Source organism: Patiria miniata, unplaced genomic scaffold, assembly GCF_015706575.1.
Source record: "Patiria miniata isolate m_02_andy unplaced genomic scaffold, ASM1570657v1 HiC_scaffold_17, whole genome shotgun sequence".
In the NCBI taxonomy this organism is placed as follows: Eukaryota; Metazoa; Echinodermata; class Asteroidea; order Valvatida; family Asterinidae; genus Patiria; species Patiria miniata.
The window spans coordinates 2599468-2624419 of record NW_024037055.1 but is presented as its reverse complement, the minus strand read 5'-3'; the positions used below and the strand labels follow the sequence as shown (position 1 = coordinate 2624419).

At 40.0% G+C, this 24952-nt stretch overlaps 3 protein-coding genes across 10 annotated transcripts; 2 read left to right on the top strand and 1 right to left on the bottom strand.

Annotated features, from left to right (window-relative positions):
• The first annotated feature begins 356 nt into the window (after window positions 1–356).
• On the top strand, window positions 357–13893 carry LOC119723433 (vacuolar segregation protein PEP7-like). Of its 8 annotated transcripts, XM_038194086.1 has the most exons (14): window positions 357–505; window positions 1211–1427; window positions 1698–1803; window positions 2404–2494; window positions 2770–2909; window positions 3139–3358; window positions 3645–3830; window positions 4345–4545; window positions 6047–6142; window positions 6282–6389; window positions 6903–7019; window positions 11008–11121; window positions 11651–11749; window positions 12118–13893. In XM_038194086.1, exons 2-14 carry the CDS (start codon window positions 1241–1243, stop codon window positions 12373–12375), a joined length of 1923 nt encoding a protein of 640 aa, XP_038050014.1. In that variant the 5' UTR covers window positions 357–505; window positions 1211–1240; the 3' UTR covers window positions 12376–13893. The 8 variants fall into 8 exon arrangements, with proteins under 8 accessions (XP_038050014.1, XP_038050012.1, XP_038050013.1 ...); XM_038194084.1 differs by lacking the exons at window positions 11008–11121; window positions 11651–11749; window positions 12118–13893 and adding an exon at window positions 7781–9126 and having other exon boundaries at window positions 6903–7159; XM_038194085.1 differs by lacking the exons at window positions 11008–11121; window positions 11651–11749; window positions 12118–13893 and adding an exon at window positions 7803–9126 and having other exon boundaries at window positions 6903–7181.
• Window positions 13337–15959, bottom strand: LOC119723435 (COMM domain-containing protein 2-like). The gene is made up of 5 exons (XM_038194089.1): window positions 15770–15959; window positions 15244–15321; window positions 15012–15094; window positions 14385–14558; window positions 13337–14257 (listed from the first exon to the last, which is right to left on the bottom strand). Exons 1-5 carry the CDS (start codon window positions 15834–15836, stop codon window positions 14057–14059), a joined length of 603 nt encoding a protein of 200 aa, XP_038050017.1. The 5' UTR covers window positions 15837–15959; the 3' UTR covers window positions 13337–14056.
• A 354-nt stretch (window positions 15960–16313) lies between these two features.
• Window positions 16314–24834, top strand: LOC119723434 (lys-63-specific deubiquitinase BRCC36-like). Its single transcript, XM_038194087.1, has 6 exons — window positions 16314–16610; window positions 18580–18699; window positions 19623–19710; window positions 20953–21106; window positions 22033–22217; window positions 23076–24834. The coding sequence occupies exons 1-6, from the start codon at window positions 16506–16508 to the stop codon at window positions 23219–23221; spliced, it is 798 nt and encodes a 265-aa protein (XP_038050015.1). The 5' UTR covers window positions 16314–16505; the 3' UTR covers window positions 23222–24834.
• Window positions 24835–24952: the final 118 nt, after the last annotated feature.

Sequence of the window (24952 nt, the reverse complement as noted above, 5' to 3'; positions counted from 1 at the left end):
GATAAACTCTACTTGCTACCCAGAAAAAAATTAAGTAAAGTCACCGATACTTTAACGTAAGTGTTAATTTTAATTGTCCTTTCCTTAGTTATAACTGCAAATCTATTTAAAAAAGAAAAAGAAAAAAAAGTGCGATATCGAAAACATATCTGATTAGGCCTAGTTTATTTCATATTTGATGATATTTTTTAATGTATATAAATAATTATTGAGCTGCTTTTTAATGGTTAATTTGGGGCCGACAAAACGTTTTTAACTGTGCATATGACCACAGACGATCGATCATAAATGATTCGCACTGGCTTAAAGTTGCCACAAGGTGGCGCTGTTTATCAAAACAGCAGCGATACAAACGACGCAAAGTCACGGGAGCTAGCTGGAGAGACATGAGATATGATAATGAAATGATTGCGAAGATGTGTTTCACTTTCGTTGGGGAATTCCCCAGGAGTCACACACATTTTCAAGAAAGCTAGCTTCGTCTGTTGCTCAGTTTGCTGTGCTGGTAGGATCCTTTTATTAAGTTGTTTTCATTTTTGTAGGGAGGGTTCAATGAAATGTTTGAGTATTTCACCATGTTCACCACTAACTCAAGTAACTGAAAAAAATAGTTTTAATACATTAGTTATTACATTACATGCAGTCATGCTTCTCATTTCTTTTCTAGTTTCAGTTTCAAGTGAGCCATTTCAATTGATTTTGTTTATGTCCTACTCATAAATAAGGTTAATAATGCAATAAAATATCACCGTGTAGATGTACGGTATTCACTTCATACTGTCAGTAATGGGAACCGTTGTAAAAATCTAGCTTGGAGTTGGACATGTTAGATAAAACACTAAAACTTAAAAGTAAAACTAAGGCACATGACATCCTACATGAGAGATTTGCCATTGTTAATGTTGGATAAACATGATAAATGGCGAACAGTGGCGAATCTCATATGTAATGAGCCGTAAGCCTGATTCATGCAAAGCGAATTTGACGTCATGAAACGTTTGCTGGGAAATTTCGCTCGAGTTGAAATATGTTCAACTTTTACGAATTCGCGATGTTCAACTTTTACGAATTCAGAAGCTGGGTATTCCAAGCTAGTAAAATCAGGAAACTAGATTTGTATAGTAACCGTGTATGTGCATGCAATATCAGAATATCATGTGAGTTGAATTTCAATTCCTTTTCTTTTGCTTTTTTATTTACATCACTACAGTACAGATTAAACTCAAGTCGTCCAATCATCATGGCGTCTGCCTTTCCACCGACCACACCCACCTCGCCCATTGACCGCAGCGCCTGGAGGTCAGCCTACCGCAGTGAGTCGTTCGTCAATGTTGACGATCAGGAACTGGCCCAGGTTCGAAGCCAACTCCAGACCTTTGTCAGCCAGCACCAGGACTCCAACACTGATTACACAGAGGGAGCCATAAGTGAGTTCTACGATACATTTGAAAAGGCTTTGGAAAGGGGTGGATTGTCAGCCTGAAATCCCCAAAAAGTTCATGTTTTGGATTGTTTATACTTGTCCTATTTCTAAGGACTGGTTGAAAGGAAACTAACCTAATGTTTTACTGTAGAATTATTATTCACTTTACAATTTATGTGGATCTTGTGATGTGTTATTTACAGTACTGTAAATTTTGCAAACAAATGTTTGGGGCATGATTTCTTTTTTTTTTCTGTTCTTTTTTACGGTTTAGCCATCACAAAATTACACTGGATCAATTCAAGTCAAAGGTCAAAATGCCACAACTCCAGCTGCAAATTGAAGTTCACCCTGACACAGAGGAAACACCACTGCCGCAAGTAAGATTTAGAGTGATGTTTTTAATTAACGAGAAAGACCTTAGATGATTTGTAAATAACCCTGCCTTCCGGGGCAGAGTGACGTCATCTGACAAAAACATCTATTCATTTGCCCACCGGTTTTCATCGGTTGCTTTGTGTTACCATTCAGCCCTGCAGGATCAAGAACCATTGACTTTTAAGAACATAGGTCTGGGAGCTAGATAATCCAGTGTAAAAAAATTATGGATGTCCGCACCCGCCTATAGGGCTTGCACATTGACAGCCATCTCTGTAGGAGAACTGCAACTGCATATTTTACGCAATCAAGCACGTATTGCGCAGTGTTGAAAATGTTCCAAACACGTGCGCTTGTTGCTCGAAATGTGTTTGAAATACGACGCAGCTGATGCGCGTTATGCAAGTTGACGCTCAAAAAGCTGATGCACATGGATAGTCAGTAGGAAATGATGTTATTTGAACGAGACCTATATTTGATAACAAGAAACACGGTCTAGATGTCACTCTCATACATTGTATCACAGAAACACGTGTCTTGCTCCCTTCTTAATTAATTTGTTTTGAAGTTTATAGACTTTCATTGTTGATCCAAATTTTCAGATGTGGTGAGGTGTTCTGTGCCAAATGTTTGCAGTACCAGAGGAAATTGTCTCCAACCGCGGAGTACGATCCAAACGGCAAGCTGTACATGGTGAGCTACAGTATGCAGTTGTATACTTTTACTATTTTACTTGTCGACATCATGAAATTTCCTATCTCCAAAGAGGTATGCAAATTGCCCGTAAGAGATATATTTGTACTTTGGTACTTTTGCACAAATGCTTTAAATTTGTACTTGATCTTATAAGGGATGTCTCATGCAGTTTCAAAGAGTGTTATGGAATATCTGTAGTTGTAGGACCAAGAAACAGCTTAAACACCCAAAAAAATGATCTGTGTGATTTGTTTTTAAAAATTACCCTCCAGGTTTGCGCAGTCTGTTTCAATTCGGAGACGCAGGGGCGGGGTCAGGCTCGTTTCTGGACTCAGACGTTTGCCGAGATGCGCAGAGATTATCTGGCCGAGCGGGCCAGATTCATCGACAGCACCAACACTAAACCCACAAGGTACATATTTTTCTCCCCAATAGTACTTCATGTCCGAAAAGGCAAATTGTATTCAGCTTAGGATTATATTTTTGATAAAATTAAGAATTTTAGCAGAGGAATTTTATTTAGAATTTTGTTTAATTTTGTTGTAGTTAATTGTCGCATGATTGTTTTGTCAATTTTTCTTACATTGATATAAATGGATTAACCATTCTAGCTGTATTATTTGTTTTAAAAAATTATTTAGGCCATATCTCCTAAAGGAATGCCAGCGCTTGGTGGATGGTTTTAGCAAGAACCAGACAAGCATCAACCCGACTCAGACCGGTAAGGAAGCAGAGAATGAGGACGTGACGAAAGCCAGCAAGTTCTTCAAGAGACTGGGCTCCCTCACAACCAAAGTCAGCAAGGTGCCCAGTCTGGTGAAGACCGGTCCCCCCGAGTGGCAAAAACCAGATACCTGGGTGGTAAGTTAGCACTTCTTACCCATTTAGCACCTGAGCCCAATTTAGCACCTGAGCCCAATTTAGCACCTGAGCCCAATTTAGCACCTGAGCCCAATTTCATGATGTTGACCAGCAGAAAATATTTCTCAGTAGGTCTTTCTCACATCTGAGATCTTAAATTAGGAACGGGGTCCAGTGGACAATGTAAGGATGATGTTGAGGGTTGGAAGAATAGAAAAACCATATTCATTGTAATCCTAAGATTCTCCGATAACATTAGGAGTTAAACTTTCTTCTTTTTTTTTAGCCTAATGGTCCTAACTGCCAGTTCTGCGGCACGGCCTTCACCTACAAGAAGCACAACTGCTACATCTGTGGCCGTCTGGTCTGCCTGACGTGCTCCTGCAAGGATCTGCTCATCTACGTACCGGATAAATGCAACCATGAGCATGAGGGAAAGCATGCACGATGGGCGGTCATCAAGATCATAGGGGTCAGTTTCAGGGGTGTCATCCGTGCACATTTTTCTTAAAATCCTGAACATTTTGTGCCTCCCCAGTTGATTAAAGATGCGTTCTCCGTGGTCGTCTGCCAGGGAATCAGTCGAACAAGTTTCATAGGCTATCCTGGCTGTAGCTGTATGCCAAATTATAAAAGTAACTCAAATAGTCAATCACATGCAGTGTGGCCATTCATCAAATTTGAAAATCCCAAGATGACCACAGAAAAATTCTCAAGATTTCCCAAGGAATAAGCACTACGTATCAACATAGAAGCACAGACCCTAGTTTTATGTGAATGGGGCTGACAAAGTGCTTCAATTAAGATTTTGCGCATGCGCAATCCATACTTTTGTGTGTTCTCAATACGCAAAAAATCCCAAGGCTCGGCGAAATGTTCCCAAGCCCTGGCCTAAATTCCCAAGATCTTGGGAAATATCCCAAGGAGTGGCCGCGCTAATCACAAGTCTTGTGACCTGACTGCATTTTTGATTTGCCATGTGTCAGAGCCCAGAGATTGAGCCCGACAAGCGGCTGTACGTCCGCACCTGCAAGGTGTGCTTAGAGGAACTGACGGCGCTGCAGGTGGATAACTACAAAGCCTCCATGAACGGAGAAGACAAGGATCAGGATTGCATGAGCAAGATGATGGAGATTCACGGCAACATCACCAAGTTTCAGGATAAGATTGATGAGATGCTTCCAAAGGTACTAAAAAGAAAATCTTGATCTTTTTTTTTATTTCATTTTATTTTCACTGGTTCACTTGGCATTGGTAACTTGCATGATTTGCTGGTTTAGTTCCTGTTGTGTTTTCAGAAATTCAGGAGAAGTTTGAAACAAGTGTCAGAAATTCTCAGAGCCTGGCCAACGACGAGGCAAACTTTTTAAGTGTTAATTTTGGCACATTGTTTCGACTTGCAAAAAAAATAAGATTTCAACAGTGAAATGAAATTTGTATTTAAAGAAACTGTTAACTTTATCAATTTTTGGGGGGAATTAAAAATTGTGTTGAATCTATTGAACTTTACAAATAAACATTGTGATGTTGATAATATAGGGGGGAAATTACTTTTGGTAAATTTTGCAATTATGAGTTAAAGAATTCAATTCAGATATGGTTTTCCCAACTTTGGACTGAATCAGGAAGCAGTGGCAGTGATACTATAACAAAAATATTTGTCGTAACAATTTATATCCCAATAATGGTGTTTACAAAGTCAACAAGGTGCTCACATGAGCTGTATTCAAAATGCATTTTCTGCAGTCCCTTGGCAACCTCGCAAAGGGTTTGTCATATTAGCAATAACCTTTGGTCTCTGTTGATTTAGAATTGATTGATGTTTTGGTGATGGTGTTTTAATGTACCATTTTGGGGAGGATTGCAGGATGTTCCAATGCTAGATTATAGCAACCTAGGAATGTGTTTATTTATTCACCTGTACATTGCAAAATAAATGTTTTTCTGTTCTTTGGGTTTTTTTTGTCGTGAGCCGACGCAGCTTATCCCTTTTCTTATAATGTTCAAAAGATGTAGCGCCTGGATCTTGGTGATCCAAAGTAAAATTAAAATATGTAGTCATAACAGCTTTCATTTTGAAGTGTTCCGTTTAGGGAAAAAAAGCTGTATTTTAACAAATGGTATTTCCTACTCCTCTTGTAGATTCATTGATGAATGAATTAACAAATTCAAGTTTTTCATAGATTTTGAGTCATCCAGGAATGAAATAACAGACACCAAAAAAATGGATCTAGTCAAGTGGAACTGGAACAATTTTTATTTAATTGTTGCACCCAATTTCTAGAAACCCAACCTTCCATATTTAGTTTATTTTTATATCGTGCGCTTGGATACTGTTATTTCATTGGTCTAGGACGGCCACGTGTCTGGACAATAAAAATGCATATCACACACTGAGGTTGATATTGCACTCCGTTCATTGCCAGGGTGCTATAGCTTTGCGCAATGAGAACTGCAGCGTCAAACGCTGAGCCTCATGTCCGGCAGGACATCAAAACCTTCAGTTATCAAAGGTTACATCGCAGTGATTTAATTTATTTCTGACACAGGAAGTTACAAATGTTTGAGTTATTGGCACGATAATGCTATGTACCCCTCGGGTGTTAAAAACGTCATATCCCACATCACAGCAGTCAACAATTGTTAAGTATTACATGAAGTATTCCATATTTGTTATTCCCTATACAGTACAAGCAGTTAATAGATTCCTTAGAGATAGCAGCTGATAGTCCTAAGTCACTGCCACCGACCAGGAACAACATGCAGGTCTTGGCCAAACACCAGGTAAGAGTCCCCATCTCTCTGACCGGACTTAGCGACTTACATACGACTGAACTTACGATGGACTCTACAACACAACTTTCAAAACAGCATCTTAGATGCTTGCGATACATCAGTGGTTTTTTCTCTCTTCCTCATGTAGGGTGATCTAGCGGATCACTTCACGTCCTTCGTCGTAGCCGTCAGTCGGCTCAAGCAGCTGAAGCCAAGAACACAGACTCAGCTCAAACTTGTCAAGTTGCTCATGAGGGTAAGTCAGACCAGCGCTTCCCGTATTTTTTTCTGTCAAAAGTCAATTAATGTGATGTGCATTAACTCTGTATAACCTTCACTGATCCTTTCTTTTTTCGGGAGGATTAAGAAAGAAAGTGTCAAGTTATAACTTTACATTGGGATTGATAAGAAAGTGCCATGGGCTTAGTAATGTGCATTTTGGAGAATTTAGGTAGGCTTCTTTGAAAAATCTCCAATTAAAGTTAGGACTAAGTATGTTTGCAGCTCTGTGAGTCATATTACTAGTGTTGTAATCAAAGAACTTGTGAGGGATCACAAATTATCAAGTCAATCTCAACAGCCATCCAGTCCCAAGTCACCTCAAAAGCTATTCAAATAAATTATTGTTCATCAGCTGTTACTTGTTACTGGGCTGATAATTTACTTGTACCAGACTTGTGATGTACAAGTGATCTCTCTCACTACAAGACTGTCTCATCCTACACTTGTTCATTTTAAGAAACTTTTTAACATCTTATCTTCCTTGCAGTCTAAGTTTTCCTACTACAGCGACAGCATGTACACCTTCCGGCAGCTGAAGAAACGTCTGGAGCAGATTTCGCCCCCTGAAGTCCTGCAGGCTATACAGTCCATCGTCGACTCCCAGGTGATTAGACACAACCCCACACAGACACTGACAAAAATTAGGGCACACCGACCCCAGCAGGGGTATGACTATATAGACTACGACCAACTGGACAGTGAACCTGAGGACGAGGGGTATGAAGATGTTGGTCAGACACCCACATACAACCCAGAACAGAAGGAGGTAGTGGAAGCTGGTGAAACCCAGGGGATTGGGGACAGAAATATTGGACAGACACCCACATGCAACCCAGAACAGAAAGGGAAAGGGCAAGCCGGTGAAACCCAGGAGGTTGGGGACAAAAATGTTGGAAAGACACCCGCATACAACCCAGAACAACCCAAAACAGAAGTGGGTCCAAAGGGGGCACGGTGCTATTTTTGGCCCCAATCGGTTGGGGCCAAAAAACTTGGACAGACTCCTTCCACATACAACCCAGAACAGAAGGGGTTAGTGGAAGCTAGTGAAACCCAGGGGGTCGGGGACAAAAATGTTGGACAAACGCCCACATTCTACCCAGAACAGAAGATGGCAGGGGAAGCTTATGAATCCCAGGGGGATGGGGATAAAAATGTTGAACAGACACCCACATACTACCAAGAACAAAAGGAGAAAGGGAAAGCTGGTGAAATTCAGGGGGTTGGGGACAAAAATGTTGGACAGACGCCCACATATAACTCGGAAAAACCCAAAACAGAAGGGGGTCCGAAGGGGGCAAGAATGTGGGAATATATTTGGCCCCAAGCAGTTGGGGCCAGAAATGTTGGACAGGCTCCTCCCACATACAACCCAGAACAGAAGGAGGTAGTGGAAGCTGGTGAAACCCAGGGGATTGGGGACGGAAATATTGGACAGACGCCCACATGCAACCCAGAACAGAAAGGGAAAGGGCAAGCCGGTGAAACCCAGGAGGTTGGGGACAAAAATGTTGGAAAGACACCCGCATACAACCCAGAACAACCCAAAACAGAAGTGGGTCCGAAGGGGGCACGAATGTGGGAGTATTTTTGGCCCCAAGCGGTTGGGGCCAAAAATGTTGGACAGACTCCTTCCACGTGCAACCCAGAACAAAAGGCGTCAGTGGAAGCTGGTGAAACCCAGGGGGTTGGGGACAGAAATGTTGGACAGACACCCACATTCTACCCGGAACAGAAGATGGCAGGTGAAGCTTGTGAATCCCAGGGGGATGGGGACAAAAATGTTGAACAGACACCCACATGCAACCCAGAAAAGAACGGAGAAGGGAAAGCTGGTGAAACCATGGAGGTTGGGGACAATAATGTCAGAAAGACACCCAGAAACAACAAAGAACAACCCAAAACAGAAGGGGGTCCAGCAAAGGGGGCACGAATGTGGGAGTCTCGCTATTTTTGGCCCCAACCGGTTGGGGCAAAAAGTGTTGGACCGACTCCCACATACAACCCAGAACAGAAGGGGGCAGGAGAAGCCAGTGGAACCGAGGGGAGTGGGAACAAAGATGTTGGACAGACACCCACATTCACCCCAGAGCAGAAGGGGGTAGGGGAAGCTGGTGAAACCAAGAGGGGTGGGGATAACCATATTGAACATACATCCACATACCCAGAACAGAAAGGGGTAGGGGAAGCCGGTAAAACCAAGGGGGGTAAGTACAAAAATGTTGGACAAACACCCACGTACAAGCAAAAACAGAAAGAGGCAGGGGAATCTGGTGAAACCCAGGGCGTTGATGACAAAAATGTTGGACAGACGCCCACAGACAGACACCCAGAACAACCCAGAACAGAAGGGGGTACGAAGGGGGCACGTATGTGGGAGTCTCTCCGTTTTTGGCCCCAACCGGTTGGGGCAAAAAATGTTGGATCAACTCCCACATACAACCCAGATCAGAAGGGGGCAGGGGAAGTTAGTGGAACCCAGGAGATGGGTACAAACATGTTGGAAGACAGTAAAACCTAGGGGGTTGGTTAAGACAAACATCCACATACTCCCAGGAATAGAATAGGGTACTGGACGATGTTAGTGACAGTGAAGGGGAAAATGTTGAGCAGATGGACGGACAGACAGAACCCAGTACAGATTAGTGATAACGGTGGAAATGATATATTGAAAATTGGGGATTGATTTCTATTTAGTCATCTTGCTTTAGTCATCTTGCTGTCATCTATTACCAGTGATACATATATTTCACTATTATTGAAATTGTGAGACTGTTTATATTGAAATTCTAAAGTATTCATATAAAATGATATATTCATTAAAAAAATTGTTACATTTGTCATTGGTTTTTCATTTAGGTGGGAATATAAAATCAAGTTTTACATACAGAATTCTACGGGAGGCCATTTTCTTTCCCTTTTTAGTGTGAGCATTATTTTACTGATTTGAAGGTAGAGTTGGCCATTTGTGCCTTTTTTTTCTCATTTGAAGCAGCAGAAGTTTTAGATATGTGAAGGCTGTATATTCCGAGAAACACGATATTCTAGAATCTCAATTGAAATTCAAAAGTTGCTGAACCATATTTGAAATCAGCATCCGGGACACGTTCTTATTCAGACAATTGCAGCTAATATATGCGACGTCACGCACATGAACCGACAAATAATAGCAACCACGTGTGCGTATGTGTCATGTCATCGCTTTCACCCACCCATTTCTTGATTCACCTACTTAGCCAACTAGTAAAGGAAATTTCAAAAATGGCACATCGTTGGAAATGACCTTCTTTCATTGTTTTCTTTAAGATGACTGCATGCCAGAAAGAATAATTTCACAGGGAGTTTATATATTGCCATTACTATCTTTAAATCAAGTAAGCTTTTCAACACTAATTTGATAAGTTATGTTTGGATAGCTGCAAGTGGTCTACTCTACCGTAAAAAAAAGCTTAATTGCAATTTGTAGTAAGTGCATGTACTTGTGCGATTCATATGATTTCTGCATTTAGTAATTTCCTTTTCTAATTTTGTATGAAAATTTAATTTGCTTTGAACTTTTTGTTGAGAATGATTTTCAGATAATTAATTAACTTGTGGGATTATGTGGGAATTACTCCTGGTTATAAATAATTGTAAGCCTGCATAAAGAGTTTAAGGTATCGTTTAAAGAAAAGATAATAAATACAGTGAAATTCCTAATCGGGACATTTTTTTGTATATCTGTTTTAAAATACAACAGCAACCATCTGTAGATCTGTTTTGGACTTAAAATAACAACGAGACATAGACTCATTTCGGTTAATCCAGTTCGTTACATCGTACACACACTCGCAATACTGATAACTAGCGCCCATTGGATACACTCGAGTTGCGTTCGCTTCCGGTTCCATTCACGCTATGCTACATCGTGTGAAGTACGCATGGTTGAATTGAGATGACGTCACACTAACAATATGCATGCACACTCTCAAATAATTTTTGTTTCATTTTTTTTGGTTTATTAAACAAGTTGGCTTACATCCTATCCATGTTTTTTTTATTGCAAAGCAATTTCAAGACGTATGCTGTGGGCAATAAAATTATTGTTGCTTTAATTGACATTTTGATTTCACTTTTGACTCTGACAGTTGCACTTGGGAACAACTGACTTTTATTATTATTTTATGTTTTTGATTTACTAATATGATACCATTTTGGTGAATTCTTTTGATACATTACTGCTCTGAAAAGGAATGATTCATTTTTTTCTGTCAAATGTCTTAAGGGCTGCTTGGCCAAATAAAAAATATGTTCAGCAAATTTCCCATGCTATAGCAAAGAACAGAGAATTAACAGTGAGACATGTTCTTGCTTAACTCTTCTGTTTTTCATCAACTTTGGGTGCTTAATAAGCATGCTTTATCAAATTGTCACTAGGTGGTGTTAAACAAGTAGAACTGATATTTCTTGATTTTTGCTTAATACCGTATGTGATCTCTTTTACTTGCATGCTTCGCACTTCGTCTGGTGGCCACCTTCCTTTGACCAATTACATCGCATGGGGTATTACACTGCACGGTTGCCTTGGTGACGGGTTGGCATTATGAACACAGGCGATCAACTCAACGTGTCTGTTCATTGGTCAGTTGAGCTACGAGTCTCTGCACATTTGCCTCAAGTATGAGCTTAGCGAAGAACTGCCGACCATCTTCAAAGATGCTTACGAGGTAAGGCTTTGCCACTCTGTTGTCAGGTTTCGAAGAAAGGATATCTCAAAACAGCCAGGGCAGATATTGTACTTTAGACAGTGTGTTGTAGCAAACATGTGATGGATCGCCAAAAGTCATCGCAAGTCCAGAACAAGTCAGTCACAAGTCACGCAGTCCCACATCAACTCATGAAGCTATTCAACTGAATGGGACAACAGCAGTCCTTTCTTGTTCATTCCCCGTTGCTTTGTGATTAGACTTGTGAATCGACTGTCTGTGATTTGATTTGTGATTGACTTGTGATTGATTAATTACAACATTGTTCTGCAGCAAACCAGAGTCTTTAGTGACAGAATGTATGGAATTGCTCGAGGCCACAATTCTTTGCTAACTCAACTGTTAGTGGGAAGTTTCAAATGTAGTTTGTGAAGACTCATCACTTTTTTACAGTAGGCAGTTGCATGGTTATCTTAATGCAGAATTCTGTAGTTACCAGAGCCGTGAAATTTAGCATATTTTGGAAGACAATTTGTCATCGTTTCTGCAGGTTTGCCTGTCTGATTTGCAAAAGATAATCGAGGAGCAAAAAAAGGACTGGGAGCAGCGGAAGAAAGAGATTACCAACTTCATTAAGGTGCAACTCACGGTAAGGAATATTCATGAGCTGTGGCTCCACCCATTTATACAAGGGGCGACAGCATGAGGAATATTAATGAGCTTTGGCTCCACCCATTAATACAAGGGTTTAATATGACTCCACCCAGTCATGAGGAATATTAATGAGCTGTGGCTCTGCCCTGTTACACATGAGTTATGGCTGCACTCCGTCTGTACTCTTTTCTTTTCAATTCAATACAATATGAACATTCATTTCCGTAAGGCCCTAGTTCTGCAGAAAAAAAATCCAATAGAAATTACGTCATAACTAATAAAAGATGTCAGATTTGAATGTGATTTACATCAAAATCAATCAATTTTAATCAATAAAAGGCAGTGTTTTTCTCTCCTGTTTAGGGAGGGGAAGGGGTTGACATGGCCCCCTGCCTGTACCTCCAACCCTCCCAGCGCTACGTCCAACGCTACGGCACCACCTATGTGGATAACTACCTCTTCACCCGCTGTGAGGAGATAACGGGGCAAATTCTTCTTCAGCTTCAGAGCCGATGCGCTTACAGGAAGTTCCAGAAGACTAAGGATAGCCTGGCCTGGCTCAAGCAGAGTATCAAGGATCTGCAGGCCGTGACGAGAAAGAACTTGGAGGTGGACAGATGAATATTCATGAGCTGTTGCTCCACCCATTTATACATGAGCTATGGACCTTTTTACCAATAAATTCATAATTATGCATGCGTGCGCATAAATGGGCCTGGCAGCAAGAACTGAAAGCGGTCAGTTACAAATGTACAGAGCTCCAAATATTGGGGTAATTTTCTCTCAATTTCTCCAGGGTGTGCCGCTTTTTTCTTTAGAAAAGCCACTAAAATTAGTCAAAAGGTCCATTGCTCCACCCAGCTCTTTATCACAATTCAAGGAATATTAATGAGCTGTGGCTCCACCTGGTTCACCACAAAACAAGGAATATTTATAAGTACACGCCCATCACAAGTCCCGTCACAAGCAAATCATGAGTCTTTCCGCAAAATCTTAATCTGGATTAAGATTTTTGTTCCCTCGGCCAGTCCTTAGCAAGTGTGGTCAAGTCCTGGCGGCAGATGAAATTCTGAGCAAACTTCACATGCTTGCACTAGCTTGAATATAGCATGCATGAGGAATGCCCTGAAGTTCTTGGATCCCATTGCCAAAGTTCTCAAGACCACATATGATTCATCTGGTTGATTGTGACCGCTACTGTCACAGAGGCTTGACCACGCTTATTAGTAGCCAACTGCATAAGGGAACAAAAAACAAACAGACTTGAGCCAAGACCAATGTGTGGCCGGTATCGTTAAATGTTGACTGTACTTTAGGAAAAGATACTAGCATAGGCCTGCAGGGAGATTTTTTTAGCCACTTTCACATTAACTTGGATTTCCTTTAAAACTTTCATAGTACTATTTTCTGGTTTGTTCGTGTCAAAGATGATATTGATTAAATATTTATTTAGGAAATTTGTCGGGACCAGAACTGAAATTTTAATGGCAACGAAAAACTTTCAGTTGTGAAATAATTGAATTTTTTTTTTTACAATTTTTGTATATACTGTAATTGCAAAGAATTTGATTCATGCATTTAATGTTCATAGAAATTCAGTCATTTAATGACATAATATAAAACACAAAAAAAGAGTTTTGCTTATGAAATTTATTTTTGCAAATATACATCAATATTCAACAATGAATTCGATGACCATTTATCGGGGGTTAGATAACGAGTTGATGTTAGACGGTTTAGGATTAGTGCTTGTGTTAAACATGTCAACGCAGTAGACAGTTTAATGTGCAAGACCATTAAGTGTCAGTTGTATGACACTTAGCATTGTGGTATATGTGCGTGATAGAAAGCAAGTATTTGTGCATTACAGCTCAAAATTCTGTATACAAAAATGGCATAATGGCAAGTTAGCCTTGCCTTAGTTAAAGTTGGCAATTAGAATATTTTAGATGAATAATGAAGTTGTGTTTAGTGGAATCACTTAAAAGAAGATTACAGACAACACACGCCGTTATCTGGTATGCAAATATGGGTTAAAAATCAAGAATAAAATACACTCGTGTCTTAAGAACTTTCTTTTTCAGGTTTCGTGAAAACAGTAATATTTTGAATCCTGTGTTTACCTAATGTGGGAGAAAATTGGAAGTTTTTATGTATTTTTTTATAGCACTGTAAATTTGCAGTGAGCAGGGACAATCATACAGCACTGCCATTACAAAAAAATAAAACCAAAAATTCATATAAAAATCTATTATACTGTCATGGAATTCTTTCAAGGTTATTTCCGTCGTTCATGGTTGTTTCATTTATTAATATTCCTCATTATTCTCCGGCAATGTTGGCTTTTGACTTCAGCGAGGGCGCTCTCTAGACACTGCGTCATGTGCAGCAGGTTGGATGGATCTGTCTCCAGGAGTTGTGTGGTCTTGCTCCCCGACTCCTCCGTGTGTAGCTTGAGGAGGATGGAGGGAGAAGTCTGGTGGTGGAGTGAGCGACTGGCAAGCTAGATTGGGACATTTAAAAAGTTCAAATTCTGCATTAGCTGAAACTGTGTGACGGTGTGCACTGCTTCATTTACGCATTGTTTAATACAAACATGAATATGCAAATATAAAAATCGTTGAGCTAACCTCAACATCCAGACGCCATTCAAGATTATGGTAATGAGGTAGGTCCATGGCCATCTCTGATTGGATGGTTCGAATCTCCTTGCGGTTGTCAAGGTACAATCTCAGCAGTTCCTGCTTCAGCTCTTCGGAGAAACCCAAGGTCAAGATGGAGTCTTGAAAGTCGATCTCTGTAACCTTGGAAACCAAAAAAAATTCCAAAATCATGATTTGCTTTTCACTGCTCTAACCGATTTGATAACATTAAAATTTTCAAAGCTCTGTATACTCGCAACTTGAAAAAAAGTGTAAAGTCAGCTTGAAAACGGAGAAGAAACATAAAACCCATCCTATTAATTCCTGTAGTGCCCCAAATAGCCCTACCTGTTTCTCCCTGTACCACGCCAGCAGTGTACAGTGTGTTGGATTTATGAGCAATATAATGTAATACATCGTACTACAGGTAGTAATGGGTTAAAAAGCCCATGCAATGTCATTTATTTAATGCAGCATGGACAATTTGTAATGTTGAAAAGAAGAGCACTTTTCAATCAAATTCACCAAAAATGGATGCCAAATAGTTTCATACTTTTAAGAGGAGTAGAAAGTTGCACAAAATGTGTTCCTAAAAAAATTTCATCTCATGCTTACCATTAACTTGGCACTTTCAGACATCAGATACATCAGTCCCTCAACACCATGCTGGACTGTTTCTGCATCAACTTTGAGCTTCTCTGTCAGAGAGAAAAAACAACAACAAAATTTTGTTCTGTTTATTAATATTTGACAAATTCATTGAGGTGAAGGGGCAAAATTCCCACTTTTTAATATATTTTTTTTTTAGGAAAATCAATGTGGAGTGCCTATGAAGTATGATACTTACGTGCAGCAATCAGGTACATTTTGTGGTTGATGCCTTTCCGGATGAACTCCATGGCAATCCGACAAAACTCCTGAACAACTGATGAAGGGTTAGAAAATACAAATTCCCAAATTAATCGGAGTGATATTGAGGTTCCATTGCAATGCCAGGCACTTTTTATGCTACAGTGTACATGTTTGATCACATAGGCCTATTTGCTATTAATTTGTTATATCCTCGAGTCACCATATTAAATCGGCGCAGCCGCAGGTAACGCTTGCAACGTGCGCGCGTTGTCCAACGCAAATTGAATGCGAGTGCGTTGAAATATGACCACGTCGTTTTAGGGGGTCTGATTATTTAGTGATGATATATAAAAAAATTAAAAATTACTAAAATTATAAAATTGGTAACCAGCGATGCAACCAGGATTTCGTTCACCTTGTTATTAAATAGCGCCCTCAATGACGGGCTTGACTTGCCTCCGTTACTTTAGCAAAATGGACATCCAATCTCAGACAAAGGCAGCTACCAGCACTTGACCTACCTTCTACATTCACCGACACCAGAAAATTAAGGTGCTCCTTATGCTCATCTTCAAGTACGAGCAACATCTTTAATGATTGGCAGCCTAAAATCCGTAAAATAACAGAGAAATCAAAAGCTCGCGAAACGACGATTTGATTGTGCACAAAGCATAGCGATAGTCTGTTAGCAAAACATTCACGCCTCTTCGGTGTTCACTTTACACTAGCAGAGTCTGGATGTCTAACGAAATGGCATAATTTCGGTAGCTCCAAACTTGGCCCGTGATTCTAGCCCCGGTTAAGCTATACATTAAAATTGATAATCCATGCAGGAGAGGGAGATCCGGAACTACATAAATTTTTAGTGAGTGTCACCCTTCATTCCATGGAGTCTGAACAATATGCAGCTTAACGGGCTGAATTGCAAGCTGAATTAACGGAATAGGCCTGATGCAGATGAGCTGGGGATAACTTCAGGCTAGGCGGTCAGACAGTCCATTCGAAATGTATCAAAACTTCAAGTAGGCCTATTCCTTCCTCATCAGCTCATTGGTAGCCTAATATTATAACCACCGTTCGTGGCCATTTTCTTGCCCTTTTTTTGCCTAATCAAGTCATGAAAATTATAGGCTATGTATTGAATTCACAAACGAAGTATTAATCATCAAAACAGTAGGCCGGCCGATCGAGTAGCGACTGAACAACAGAGAAAAGTGAACTTATGAACTGACATTGAAAGACAGTGAGCAAGCAAAGATGACAGCGTCGTGTGTTTATTTAGCGGCTGATGCTTACATGGTGTGCCTGACGCATGCACTGTCCACAGAAAGAGAAGAAGTCATGGGACTCTGCATTGGAGAGGTTTGCGTGGCTATATGCACTTGTTTATTTGCAATTGAATATTTGCAAAATAGACCTTATGCGTAGCGGCCATCTTTGAGGACATCTTGTGTAAGGCCAAGTAAAAAAAAAAAAGGTTTGAAAAAAAGGAGGAAGCGGGGTTTTTTGTTTTTTATTTTTTATTTGTTTCAAGATGGCCGTTATTTAAAAATCTCCTGCAACCGTTGGTGTTTCACCTGCACTGTTCAAAGACACTTTTAAAATAAAAGATAAATTGGACAAGAAAACTGAACATATTTACAGTATCATCTAGACTTGTATTGGTCTACAATTTATTTTCCGATGAATTTGTGGACTTTTTCAGTGTTTTTTTACTGCATTTTTCAAAAATAAAAAATAATAAAAAAATCCAGGTGGCCTCCAAAAAGGAAGCGGGCGGGGACGAGAAACCTGTTTTTTTTTTTACTTCGCCTTAGTTCTCGTTTCTATAGCCAGCCTAAGGCTAAGTAGATAATAATTAGAGAATTAGAAAAACAAAAATCCAGTTATTGGACTTAACAAACTAGTTAACCATGTTAACCACATTAAAAACCAACAGGTATGTCCTAGATAGAGGGCAGGGTTTTGAACATTTGCGGGAAAAAGTTCAAAACCATGTGCGTATCTGAAATGTGTTTATCCCCCCTTGCACCCCCTCCCCAGGTCCCCTCCCCAGGCCTCCCCCTGCACCATTGCATCTATTAATCACACATTTTCCCTCAAATATCGAAATCCTTCCCTCTGATCTTTCCGGAACTTATTGCTTTTGAAAATAACCAGACGCCCAATTAGGGCTACAAAATGGATTATATTTTATTTACTGTAGGTGGTTCCAATAATATAATCACGATGGTTGGATTTGAGATGTCCAGCAAAAAAATCTGATACGGTATTAAGAACTCTCTCAAATTCAATGCTCAAACCTCCAGGACTGTTTTCTGTGAAAACATGTTCCACATTCGTGTGAGATGAACTGGGGGGGGGGGGGGAGTAATCCTTTAATAGGAAACTGAATTAAATGTCCCGTTTCAGTATTTACATAAATACGCAACTCAAAACAGTGCAGGAAAATTGAAGTATTAGCTCTTATGTTTTCTTGTTCTGAAATTAAGGTTAATTGACTAGTGCCCAACAACAAGGTCACTTGCCATATACTACATTTAACTTAATGCCGTATGCATGTTGGGAGCAGGGGCTTTAAAGTTTCATCGGATAATTTACAAAGCAGGAGACAACACAGACTGAGACCTTGAGTGCAGAAAAACATGCAAAAAAAAATCAGGCTAACTTTACTCAATCTTTTAAGCTGACAAAGTTCTCCAAAATTTTTATGAGGCAAAGGCAAGGTCCTTGAGCAGTATTTCACCAGCCAGGTTTGAGGTCTCAATTCAATTTTAAAGGAGACTTTTCTTCAACATTTTGCACCTGAGAGTGAAGCCAAGTGATTTCAATTTGAAGCCTAAGACTAGACTGGTACATGTCCAACTTTTTGAAAAGATTGACCTTCAGTAGTCTGGTGGCATGACCATAGAGAATATGTAGAAATAGACTAGGTACCAGATGTTTTTCTTTTGACACAGTTGATTGATAGGTGTTGGACTGGTTGTTTCATGTGCCAGTCTATTTTCTTGTATTGCATGTTTTTACTATCTGAAGTTTTGGGACTCTCAATACTGAATCTCATACACAGTGTTGAGAGTCCCAAATAAAAATGAGTTCAAACTAATCTCCTTTGTTGGGTAGGTAATTACTAGTCTTAGGGGACAAAAAGGCATTAAGGAATTCATCCAGAATTTACAAAATTGTACATATCAGATGTAATAGAGACAGCGAAAAAGTGGACCCCAAATTTACAGAAAGACCCATAATATGTAAACCCCCCCCCCCCCAGTTTTTAAAAATAAAGAATGTTAATTCCCTCCCCCCACCTCTATTTGTTTATACCTTTCAGATTGACACCAACCGAGCGGTACACATCGTGTCAGTCATCATGCTTCAGAGGTCCGACAAGAGAAAGGATCGCGTCGAGATATCACCGGAACAGCTCTCGATGGCAGCATCCGAAGCTGAAATATCCTTTGTCACTGTTTTCCACAAATTCTAACACATGGGGCTGCAAAGCTCAGAAATTCTGCTAAGCACGGAAAATATTCGCTTAGCAAAAACAGGTTACCAACCAAAATGTCATGCAAGGTATATTGCCTGTGACTGGTACTCGGCTGATTTTTGCTAAGCGCATCAATTTGGTAAGCACCATTTTCTGCTAATCAGCTTTATGATGTTCGACCCAGGTTTATTGTTATTTGTTAATAATAATAATAAAAACTTATCAAACGCTTAGTCACTACGCTGGGGTCTGAGACAATTTATGAATGGAGAGGTAAGTTTTGAGACAAGATTTGAAAGAGTCAGCCTGACCTGCCTAAAATTTTGTGTTCATAGATGCTGGAAAAACCAAGATTTTAATTCTTTTTCGTAGCCTACTTCGAAACGGAGCAATTTATAGAATGCAGAGAATTATAAGGTCAGGAAACCAGACTAGCTAGCTTGCATCCGTTCATGGATATGTAACTAACCAATTGCAAACAAAGTGTGGATGTAACTAAATTTGGGGGCAGTATTTGAGAAAAGTCTCTTTTTCCAATGATGGTTGGCCGACCATCATTGGAATTTGAAGGGAAAAAATCCACTTTTCTTGGAAATGACAGCACACCAGGTGCCATGATTTAACAGGATGCTTGAGACTAGTATGATGTTACCATCTAGTAAGGTTTGCCTTAATAATTTGTTAATTTTTTGTTTATGTTGAAAATGTTAATACCTTTAATGTTAATTTTCCCAATTGCTATGTTTAAAGTTCAAATTAGGTTTTGCCCTTCACAGACGTATAAACACTGTATACTCAGTTTGTTACCTCCCGAGTGAAAAGTTGGGGAAAATCTCTCATGTTTAAAGTTGGCGTATTTGTAGCTTTCCTTAACGATGCATGGATACAGTTTAGCCACACTGATGGGTCGTCCCTTGAGAGTTATAGGCTGGTACCACTCCCATCCACACATCACAGTCTGGCCGTCCCACGTTGGTAAGCATTACTGTAGACTGAGCTTATACAAGTGGTCATTCTGTAAATTTAGGGTACACAATGTGACATTTTTTTGTTGGTCCCTGTTAGGCCAAAAAAAATAATAAGTCGGTCTCTGGTCAGCGCGCACGTCGATTTTAATCATGCGCGTCAATCTTTTTTTTTTCCCAAAATGTTCAGCAGTAGCTCCAACAGCGCCCTCTATTGCCGCACCTCCTCAATTTTTTTTTACCAAAGAGCACCACGGAATCGGAAATTGCACCAAGGCAAATGATCGAGAGCACCAAGGCAAATTATGGAGGACACCAATGTACATGAGGACACCAAAAAAGCAAAATAGTACCCCACCTTGTCTGTACAATCCAAGCTTGAAGAAAAAAAGGGGAAAAAAAAGGAAAAAAAAAAAATTCCGGAAATTTGGTCTGACCAGAGACCGAATATTTTTTTTTTTGGCCTTACCTCAAAATTTGTAATTTGCCATTCAAGTATCATTGAGAATGAATTCAAATGATTTTTGTAGTTGTTGGGTAGGTAATTTGCTATTCATAATGTTTGGAGGACGTCTGCAGTACATCCAGAATTATGAAATTAAAGATGTCGAATGTAACAGGGACAGGAAAAAGTGGACACTAAATGTATAGAATGACCCGTATATTTGACAGTATTGAGGCAGGAGGATATTGCCAAATATCCTCCTGCCTCAATACCGTCAAATACTAAAGGACACAAGGGTGGATCCAGAACACAATTTTGGGGGGCCAAAAAAAATGTTGGTCCCCCAAAAAGTGGTTCAAAAAATTACGTCGTGGGGTTTGGGGCCCGCTTAAGGGCCCCTTTTTTTTTATTCTAGATGCTCTGTGGTGCGATCTGAGGCAATTTCTGACCACTGTAAAAAAAAAAAAAATTGTTCAGGAAAAGATGGTGGTGTACTCAGTGCCTGCCTTTATTGCGACGTCACTTACAAAGAATTGGGTTTGGGTTTTTGTTTGGGGGAGGGGGCATGGCCCCGTTGGCCCCCCTGGATCTGCCCTTGAAAGGACACTGTCACAGCTCATGCATATTCAAATGCAATTATTACTAATGATAATATTTCTCAAAGAGTGCCTTTCTCAACAAAGGTAAGCAAGTGAATATTCATGATGCAAGACATTGTTGCACAGATAGTTCTCGAAAAGTGCCTTCCATTTTTTTGTAGGATGAATGATGGTCTGATTTTTTTTGGCCAATTTTTCCTTCTGCCAGATGTCAGAACTCAGGCATCCTATCAGTTCCTAGATGACGGTTTCATCGGCCTCATCTTCTCCTGCTTCAACGAAGAGAAAGAGACCCGGGCGGGGCAGATTCAGGTCACATGCTTCCAATCGACCAATCAGAGTCCAGAAGGAGAGCCTCCAAAGTGAGTTTTGCCTGTGACCCAAAAGGTCTTGTTTGACAAGATAAAATGTGATGCACACAATCATTTTTGAACAGCGCCCTCTTGTGTCAGATACATCAAAGAGACATCAAGTGCCTCCCCCCCCCCCCCATTTTGAACAAGTTGGTTATATTCCCCCCCCCCCCCCCCCCCCAGTCCTGTGTGCAAGCTCGGTACAAAATGTACAAAAAAAATCCAGCTTCTGAATTTCTGATTGTGTCCATAACCTCTATTATTAGGGTCTTGAGCCCTTTTCTCACAAGAGCCTCTCAACCCGGGTTGAACTTAACCCTGGGTGAACCCAGTGCCGCCCTGGGTTGAGATTTTTTATTTTTCAAATCCGCATTAAACTCTGCATCGTTTCACACTTAATTCTTGCAAACCGAGCTTATTTTGCTTGTTTACTACTGTTTTGAATCCTGGCAAGATTTTCAACCTGGGTTGAAAATCTCAACCCTGGTCTGGAGCAGGGTTGAGTTCAACCCGAGGTGAAATCAATCTCAGGGTTGACACAGGGTTGACTTTTTCATGTGTGAAACGCGGCATGTTTTCAACCCGATGTCAACCCCGAGATTTATCTAGTGTGAAATGGCCAATTAGGCCATCAGCCTCAGTCCAAAATTTTGGCCACTGGTATCAAAGGAGGGGAATAATCGTCATAGCGATTTTTGGCAAGGTATACACCTCCAGAGTTGGAAAATATGTGATAGCATTGCAGCTGTGGCAGCTTTTTGGGTGTTATCACCCTTTTTTCAAAATGTCCATCAAAATGCTTGTTACCATTCTAGGGGCGGTATACCTTGCGCATGCGCACTATAATCATTTATGCCCTGATTTGATACTGACCAAACCCCCAGGTTGATGGCCTATATAGTTAAACCAAACTAAATCGATTTTTTCCCCAACAGTTATGATAGGCTGGAGATCCCTCTGTTCATCCTCCCTAAAGACACCATTAGCTCATCCTGCTTGGACGCACTGACTGAACTCCCTAAGATCCTATCGCAGGAGGAGCTCGAAGCCTACAACCACGCCGCTCACAACACACAGGGGTCAACGACAGATTTCTTGACGACAATTCACAATGGAGCTGGTAAGTACCATTGATTTCTCTTTATATTTACATCAACGTGATTTTTTTTTACTCGAGACATGATTACTTGAAGCCACCTCTTTAAAAGCAAAGTTAAGTCAACATTTTGCTTATTTAACTCATAAATTCCTGTACACCCCCCCCCCCCCAAAGTGCCCTGCCTGGTACACCCTGTACCGCCCGAAAGCGCCCCAGAACAGAATTTTTTTAATGATTCATCCAGAATACATTGTGTAATACATCGTGAAACAAGTACTAATGGGTTGAGCCTCATATATAAACTATCCGGTTCGCAAGTGTGACGTCATTTCAACTTAAAGCACGCCCTCTGCACACATACCTTTGGAACTAGCTTCCAGGTAGTAGTAGCTTTGGAACCATCGGAACCAGAAGTAGTAGTACGTAGTTGTACAAAGTGGCATGTTGAGCCAATGGGCGCTAGTTATCAGTGGTACATGTGCGTGTATGACGCAGTCATTACGAACCGGATAGGCAGTAAGTGGGCCATAAGAAAAACAAAATCAACTCAAAAATGTGCCTTTGGAAAGGCAGCTTCATTTGCTATGTACATGAGAAAATAAATGTCCAATTAATTTTTTAACACTGCTTGAATTTCCTCCAACGTTGAACAATAAAATCACTACGATAATACAATTATTTTTAATAACTCGAATTACAAATCACAGCGGATAATATAGATGTGCACAAAATTTAGTTTTTCTAGACTATTGATAAATATGGTGCTTCTTACTGTTTAATCACTCTTATGTTTCTCATCGTAGTCATGTATTTCCTCCACCCGCATTTTTGAAACTTGAATAAGCAAAAGTTTGTCCCTTTTTTCCGGTGATTTTGCAGTTTACACCAAATCGCTTTGCCACCTCATGGACGTGCTCAGTGGCCCGCTCATGCAGTGTTTGGAAAATCGATTAGAAAGGAACCAACACAAGTTGGAATCGTTACGGCAACTGAAACGCAGCCTACAAACGCAGCTTCAGCAGTGATGCTCGTACGTGTCTCAATCTCATGTATATCAACGAATCCGGGCGCAGGATCACCGTTCACTCACGAGGCCCCCTTCAATGGAAAAACCATTGTGCATGCCATTGTACAAAGCAACTGCTACGTGACAGATTATCTTAATAATAACTAGTACAATGTTCTGCCATGATAGGGGGCCTCTGTGGTAGAAGTGATGCATGTACATTATACCTCTGGTAAAACATGCAAAGGCAATGCCTGGACGCATGGGATATAGCCTGCATTTTTTTTTTTGGCTTATCAATAATTCCAACTTATTAATAATTCCAAACCTGTGGTGGAATGGAATAATAGATTGTAACTAGAATGCAGATTAGGTCGCTTGATTTGGACAGCGGGATCTGTCCAAACGTGAAACATTGACTCTTTCTACGGACCATCAATGCCTCAAAAATTCACCGAACCGTGTCCAATGATTGGTACGCTAGTCTATTGACTTTTCTTGTGATTTTCATGAACACCTCGCATCAATCAAGCAGAGAATGCACCACCTACGTAAAGATCATCCTCACTAACATTAATATAGATTTTGGTACCAACATTTACAGCTTCTTCGTTTTGCATCATTTATCAAACATTCCCGCGATGAAAAACTCCTAGTTTGGCTTGCTTATGAACCCAGGGGTGTGAAATCTCAGCTTTAAAGCTGATTTCAGCTTTTTTTGTTTTGGATTTCAGCTTTTTCCCTCACTTGCTATGTACAAAAGTATAGGAGATTTCCAAAGTTCAGCCTTTTTTTTTACCTTTTTCAGCTGTTTTCAGCTGTTTTTATTAGCAGTCACTCACACCCCTGTAAACCTTAACTACCCAAGGTGTGTGAAAAATCATATTAACATTTGAGGATATATGAGTCGTCTACATGTACAAGCAATTCTGGTATCTTTCGGTTATTTTTAGTTTGTATTATTTTATATCGATACAGCTTTCCACTCTAGATTATTGTTTAAGTTGCCAACCCCGTTGTCCAGAAATGTTGTTTCTCCTGAAGTTCGTAATTCAGTCACAGTTTATATACTGAGGGGATTAGGGGATTATGAGTCCCTTGAAATATGTCCACCCTATCTGAACATTTCTGTGGAAGAATCCCTTAAAACATTTCTCATTCCCCATAACATCGGCGTACAAATTAGGAGGTTTAGAGTAAGGATGTTACGTTTAAACGTTTAAACATTCTATGTCCAAATTTTCCAAAACGTTTAAATGAAATTATTTACACAATTTAATTTACAAAACCTAAAAAGCACTGCAGTACTAGATTACATTCTGGGTATAAGTTTGAAGTTTTATCATTTTCAGTGACTGCCCGCTATTTATTATATCAATGATTTTTGATTTCTCGTTTCAATCATGAAAGGTCCACATCTGCAGACATAATGTGCAGGCATCGACCGTTGTGAAATAGCTAAACATCAAATGCAGAGACATAGATTAGATCCAAGCCCCAAAACATGTATAATTGCAACAAATATATATTAATGTCGGTAGTTAGCTAATAAAGAGAAGTTTGATATATTCATGTAATTTCAACGTCAGAAATATTGAATATGTGACAATAAAGTAATCAAACGACATAAGCCAGATTGGAACTGTATCTGTTGATTGAAAATGATACTTACTCAGAAATGTTTGAAATAGATGCCCAGACTTTCTAATAGTTGCTATTTGCAGTTTTGTCCACTAATTATTTCAATCAT